The 6,065-nt window shown below is 43.4% G+C and overlaps 1 protein-coding gene across 1 annotated transcript; it reads left to right on the forward strand.

The window, feature by feature from the left end:
- The first annotated feature begins 2,902 nt into the window (after positions 1–2,902).
- Positions 2,903–5,797, forward strand: LOC115174402 (solute carrier family 35 member D3-like). Its single transcript, XM_029732916.1, has 2 exons — positions 2,903–3,812; positions 4,341–5,797. Exons 1-2 carry the CDS (start codon positions 3,377–3,379, stop codon positions 5,204–5,206), a joined length of 1,302 nt encoding a protein of 433 aa, XP_029588776.1. The 5' UTR covers positions 2,903–3,376; the 3' UTR covers positions 5,207–5,797.
- Positions 5,798–6,065: the final 268 nt, after the last annotated feature.

Consider the following 6,065-nt stretch of genomic DNA (forward strand, 5'->3'; position numbering starts at 1 on the left):
AAAAGCACAAATAGATGTTTACATCTACGGCAAAATCTATGACAAAATGCTTTCTGTCAGTTAATGTATGTGGACATCCCTTCAAATTAGTGGATTTCAGCCACACCCGTTGCTGACAGGTGTATAAAATTGAGCACACAGCCATGCAATCACCATAGACAAATATTGGCAGTAGAGTGAACTTACTGAAGAGTTCAGTGACTTTCAACGTGGCACTGTCATAGGATGCCACCTTCCCAAAAAGTCAGTTCATCTAATTTATGCCCTGCTAGAGCTGCCCCGGTCAACTGTAAGTGCTGTTATTGTGAAGTGGTAACGTCTAGGAGCAACAACGGCTCAGCCTCGAAGTGGTGGGTCACACAAGCTCACAGAACGGAATCGCCGAGTGCTGAAGCACGTAGCGCATAACAATCGTCTGTCCTTGGTTGCAACACTCACTACCGAGTTCCAAACTGCCCCTGGAAGCAACGTCAGCACAATAACTTTTCATCGGGAGCTTCATGAAATTAGTTTCCATGGCCGAACAGCCGCACACAAGCCTAAGATCAAAATGCGCACTGGGTGTAAAGCTCGTCGCCATTGAACTCTGGAACAGTGGAAACACATTCTCTGGAGTGACAAATCACGCTTCACCATCTGGCAGTCCAACAGACGAATCTGGGTCCAGCGGATGCCAGGAGAACGCTACCTGCCCCAATGCATAGTGCCAACTGTAAAGTTTGGTGGAGGAGAAATAATGGGCTGGGGCTGTTTTTATGGTTTGGGATAGGCCTTTTAGTCCAGTGAAGGGAAATCTTAACGCTACAGCATACAACGACATTCTAGATTCCAGTCTGATTCCTCCTCCACTATGCCTAAGCATTACAATCAAATACTTTTTTCCCTCACTGTATATATAAAAAACGCATGACGTGCTTGTCTTTGCACTATATTGTTCAGAAGACTTGTATGATGTCACTTCCAGTTGATGACACAAGGATAAGTTCACTATTGTTATGGATGTAATGATGGGGCGGTGAGTCGGAAGCAGGTGCAGGTGAAACGTTTTAATAAAACAACAAAACCAAGAACATGACACTAACATAAGGCAGTACGTCGATACACAAGAACTGTACCATCTGGTAAGTGAACATGGGAGAGTGACATATAAAGGCGAGGAAATGATTAAGGTAATGGAGTCCAGGTGTGAATCATAATGATTGATTAGGACGAGGAGCTTGTCGGCGAAGGTGGAAATCGGAGGATTAGGAGGAGCAGGAGACAATGGGGGAGATTGGTTGACGCAATGGGGGGATAGAGTGAGGTATGCAATTTAATATTGTGATTTTAATCAATAATCATGCGTTTATAAAAAAAATCCTCAACAAAAAAGCACAAATAGATGTTTACATCTACGGCAAAATCTATGACAAAATGCTTTCTGTCAGTTAATGTATGTGGACATCCCTTCAAATTAGTGGATTTCAGCCACACCCGTTGCTGACAGGTGTATAAAATTGAGCACACAGCCATGCAATCACCATAGACAAATATTGGCAGTAGAATGAACTTACTGAAGAGTTCAGTGACTTTCAACGTGGCACTGTCATAGGATGCCACCTTCCCAAAAAGTCAGTTCATCTAATTTATGCCCTGCTAGAGCTGCCCCGGTCAACTGTAAGTGCTGTTATTGTGAAGTGGTAACGTCTAGGAGCAACAACGGCTCAGCCTCGAAGTGGTGGGTCACACAAGCTCACAGAACGGAATCGCCGAGTGCTGAAGCACGTAGCGCATAACAATCGTCTGTCCTTGGTTGCAACACTCACTACCGAGTTCCAAACTGCCCCTGGAAGCAACGTCAGCACAATAACTTTTCATCGGGAGCTTCATGAAATTAGTTTCCATGGCCGAACAGCCGCACACAAGCCTAAGATCAAAATGTGCACTGGGTGTAAAGCTCGTCGCCATTGAACTCTGGAACAGTGGAAACACGTTCTCTGGAGTGACGAATCACGCTTCACCATCTGGCAGTCCAACAGACGAATCTGGGCCCAGCGGATGCCAGGAGAACGCTACCTGCCCCAATGCATAGTGCCAACTGTAACGTTTGGTGGAGGAGAAATAATGGGCTGGGGCTGTTTTTATGGTTTGGGATAGGCCTTTTAGTCCAGTGAAGGGAAATCTTAACGCTACAGCATACAATGACATTCTAGATGATTCTGTGATTCCAACTTTGTGGCAACAGTTTGTGGAAGGCCCTTTCCTGTTTCAGCATGACAATGCTCCTGTGCACAACGTGAGGTCCATACAGAAATGGTTTGTTGAGATCGGTCTGGAAGAACTTGACTGGCCTGCACAGAGCCCTGACCTCAACCCCATCAAACACCTTTGGAATGAATTGGAAGGCTGACTGTGAGCCAGGCCTAATCGCCCAACATCAGTGCCCGACCTCACTAATGCTCTTGTTGCTGAATGGAAGAAAGTCCCTGCAGCAATGTTCCAACATCTAGTGGAAAGCCTTCCCAGAGGAGTGGAGGCTGTTATAACATATATATAATAGGCTGTTATATCCATATTAATGCCCATGATTTTGGAATGAGGGTTTTGATGAGCTGGTGTCCACATACTTTTGGTCATGTAGTCATTGTAAATAAAAATGTGTCCTTAACTGACTTGCCTAGTTAAATAAAGGTTAAATAAAACAATAATTAAATATATATATATATATATTTACACATTTAATTTAAAAAGCTTTTTTATGACCCAATACTTAAAAAGGTAAAAGTGACTCAAATCGTACCGGTTTCATGGAATGACCCCTTTATTGTGAGTAAAAGGTAACCGTTGTTGCGGCAAATGTGTTATTCCATAAGGCAAATTCAGCGCTTAATTAAGTGTTGCGCCCATGGAGCTCTCTGGTGCTAGAGGGGATATACAGTACTGGTGGGCTTATCCATATGCACGTCGCACTGTAGTTTAGTTCTTTCCCAACAGCTCTTCCAGCAGTCTCTGGTCTCTCTCTGCTGTATCCAACAGCATGTGAAGCAAAAGAAAGAAAGCTAGAACTTCTCCAACATGAGGTAATTTAATTGATGAAAAACGCATGCTGGCTGTCTGCAAATTTAAACAGACGCGTCAGAATACCCAAGCTTTTTTTCTCTTCAACGTTTTGGGACCAGCCTCTATTTTTGCTTTTACGGACCCCTTTATATGGAAAGGTCCTGCTTGCAATTAAAACATTTTCCTGACATTAACAACTTGGACATTTACAGCTGTGCGTTCAAGGAGGAAGACTGTACACTGTGTACACCACTTTATTCCAAGGGACTGAGTGTTCAATAAAGACACCAATATTTTCATTTTCTTGCTCTTGCGTAAAGTGAAATTCAAGGCAAGCATGGGAGTTTGTAAAGGTCGTTTACTTGGTATCTCAGTCGCTGTTGCTCATGGATTTTTCTCGGGATCGTTGAACATTTTACTAAAATTTCTCATCACGACTTATAACTTCAACTACCTCACTCTCATCCAGTGCCTCACCAGCACCCTGGCAGCGATTACACTGGAGATACTGAGGAGACTGGGAAAAGTAGACATACCTCCGTTCAGTCTTCAACTAGCCAAAGTCTTCGGAGGTGTTTGTATTCTGTCCACATTACAGTCCACTCTAACACTATGGTCTCTCAGAGGACTGAGTCTACCCATGTATGTGGTTTTTAAACGGTGTCTACCGTTGGTCACCCTAGGCATCGGCGTGTGCGTTCTGAAGAACGGTATCCCGTCAGTGGGGGTCATAACGGCGGTGCTCATCACTACTGGAGGAGCAGCTTTAGCTGGTAAAATTACTCTTATTCAAATAACACGAACTTCTACTTGTACAGTCAAGTAAAGTAGAAACGAAACATCATAATTGATTCTAAATAGCCTATGCATAGGGTGCATACTACGCAGTAAGTTGTGATGAATGTGTATAGGCCTCAAACTGCATACCAGCAATAATCTATCCTGGAGTTTATATTACAAATACACGAATGGGGTTAGTGTAAAAATAAAACAAAAAAACAAGCGATTACCACCGTTTTTTCTAGAAACGTCCCTTTGGTAAAGTATCCAGATGCAACAGCTCTCAATGTTGCTGCTACTGTGAGGAAAGTTCAGCACCATGCTCTGTCCCCTTTACACCATACATTTAACGCACATCCTATCCATATGGATAGAATGTGTGTTAAAGATGTGGCTCCTCGCTACTTTTTAATAATGTTCAGAGTATCAGGATACCTTACAATAGGTTTCACCCCCCAAAAAACTAATGTAATCACCTTTTTTTTTAATGTTCTCTCACCACTGTGTCTGTGTTTACTCAGGGTCTGGTGATGTGACGGGTGACACGTTTAGCTACGTGACGGGCGTCCTGGCTGTGATCATCCACGCCTCCTACCTGGTCTTGATCCAGAAGACCAGCACAGACAGTGAATATGGCCCCCTCACGGCCCAGTACTCCATCGCCATTATGGCCTCCCCAGTTCTCTTAATCTGCTCCATTGTCAGCATGGACTCCATCAACATGTGGAGCTACACGGGCTGGAGTAACCCCTTCATCTCAGGCATCTTCTCCCTCTGCATAGTCATCGGCTGTGCCATGAACTTCACCACGCTCCAATGCACCTACATCAACTCGGCCGTCACCACCAGCTTCGTGGGAGTGGTGAAGAGCATTGCCACCATCACAGTGGGCATGGTGGCCTTCAGCGACGTGGAGCCCACCAGCCTGTTTGTTGCCGGCGTTGTGGTCAACACTGTGGGTTCCATCACCTACTGCATCGTCAAGTACTTTGAGACCAGGAGGAAGACCCTCTACCAGGACCTGGAGGAGCAAAGCAAGGACGAGAGTCTGCCTGGACAAACTTACATTGAGAAGAAGCCTCCCAACGGAGACCTGGAGCCCCTGCCCAATGGTCACGGATGGTCCGATGAAGGATCGATTGAACAGGTCCCCACACAGGACCACCTCCTCAATGATCAGAGCCTCAGTGACTACCCACTTCCAGACACCAGCAACAGCATGGAGTCTGTAGAACTCCAGAGAGAGGCCTTTCATAACGAGAACCAGGCCAACCAGGCCAACCAGTCTGTGAGTGACAGTTACCTAAGGGTGTGGAGGTCCATCCGTAACCTGCAGTTCTCCAACAAAGACACCTTAATAGATCATATGGAGGTGCAGAGCCCTTAATGGGGAATCACTCTAATTTCAAAGGGTGCATGTTTGGTCAGTCTTTTCTGTTTGTATGTTTTTTCTGTTTGTTTGTAAGACTGGCTGGACATTGGGCACTGATTTAATATTTAGAGATCCGTATTTTTCTCATGAACATGCGCTTATGGAAGCAGCAAAGTATTTTTGAGAAGATGGAGTGTTTATATGAATTGGAAAGAATATACTGACTATTTATAAAAGCATTTATGTTTAAATGTTTTATATGGATTTATCACTCATATTAATAACAGGTGAATAGTTGATGGTAAATTGCTAAAACTAGAGGTCAAAGACATCTGATACCATAATAATGGAATACCTCCCCATCTTCCCCCAACCACTATTTTGCTGTATGGTGAACAAAATGAATTGTCTGTGTGACAGTGCATTGGGTAAGGTTGAAATTGATATGTAATTAAATGTTATAAAAAGATGAATACCAGTTGTTGTATGAATCATTTTATTTGCACATAATGTTACTGCCTGTCCAGATTCTGTAAGTGAAGAGCAATAGCAACTTCCATTTGCATGTACAATGCAAAGTACATTTAAATGTTTTTATGAAACTCTTACACTGTGATGTTGGCCTCTTCTTTATGATAAATCCATTACATTGAAATCCATGGTAAATGTTTCAGCCAAATTGCCTTTACATTGAGAAATCTTTTTGAATTACCAACAATAGATAACTGTTTTGGTAAGGTTCACTTAACATCAACACAATATAGGCGTACTGAACATTTCTCCCTGGGGCAGATAGATATGAGGTAATTGTATTTGTGAGGAGATCATTCTCAGTAGAGCATATAGATCCTTAATGTCAACATTAGATTGGAAA

The sequence above is a fragment of the Salmo trutta genome, chromosome 35 (assembly GCF_901001165.1).
Source record: "Salmo trutta chromosome 35, fSalTru1.1, whole genome shotgun sequence".
In the NCBI taxonomy this organism is placed as follows: Eukaryota; Metazoa; Chordata; class Actinopteri; order Salmoniformes; family Salmonidae; genus Salmo; species Salmo trutta.

What these genes read in the sequence shown, in the direction of transcription:
- LOC115174402 (XM_029732916.1), top strand. Translation starts at nt 3,377, where the DNA reads ATGGGAGTTTGTAAAGGTCGTTTACTTGGTATCTCAGTCGCTGTTGCT. An exon ending in TGGAGGAGCAGCTTTAGCTG is followed by an intron (nt 3,813 to 4,340) that starts GTAAAATTACTC and finishes GTGTTTACTCAG; the next exon opens with GGTCTGGTGATGTGACGGGT.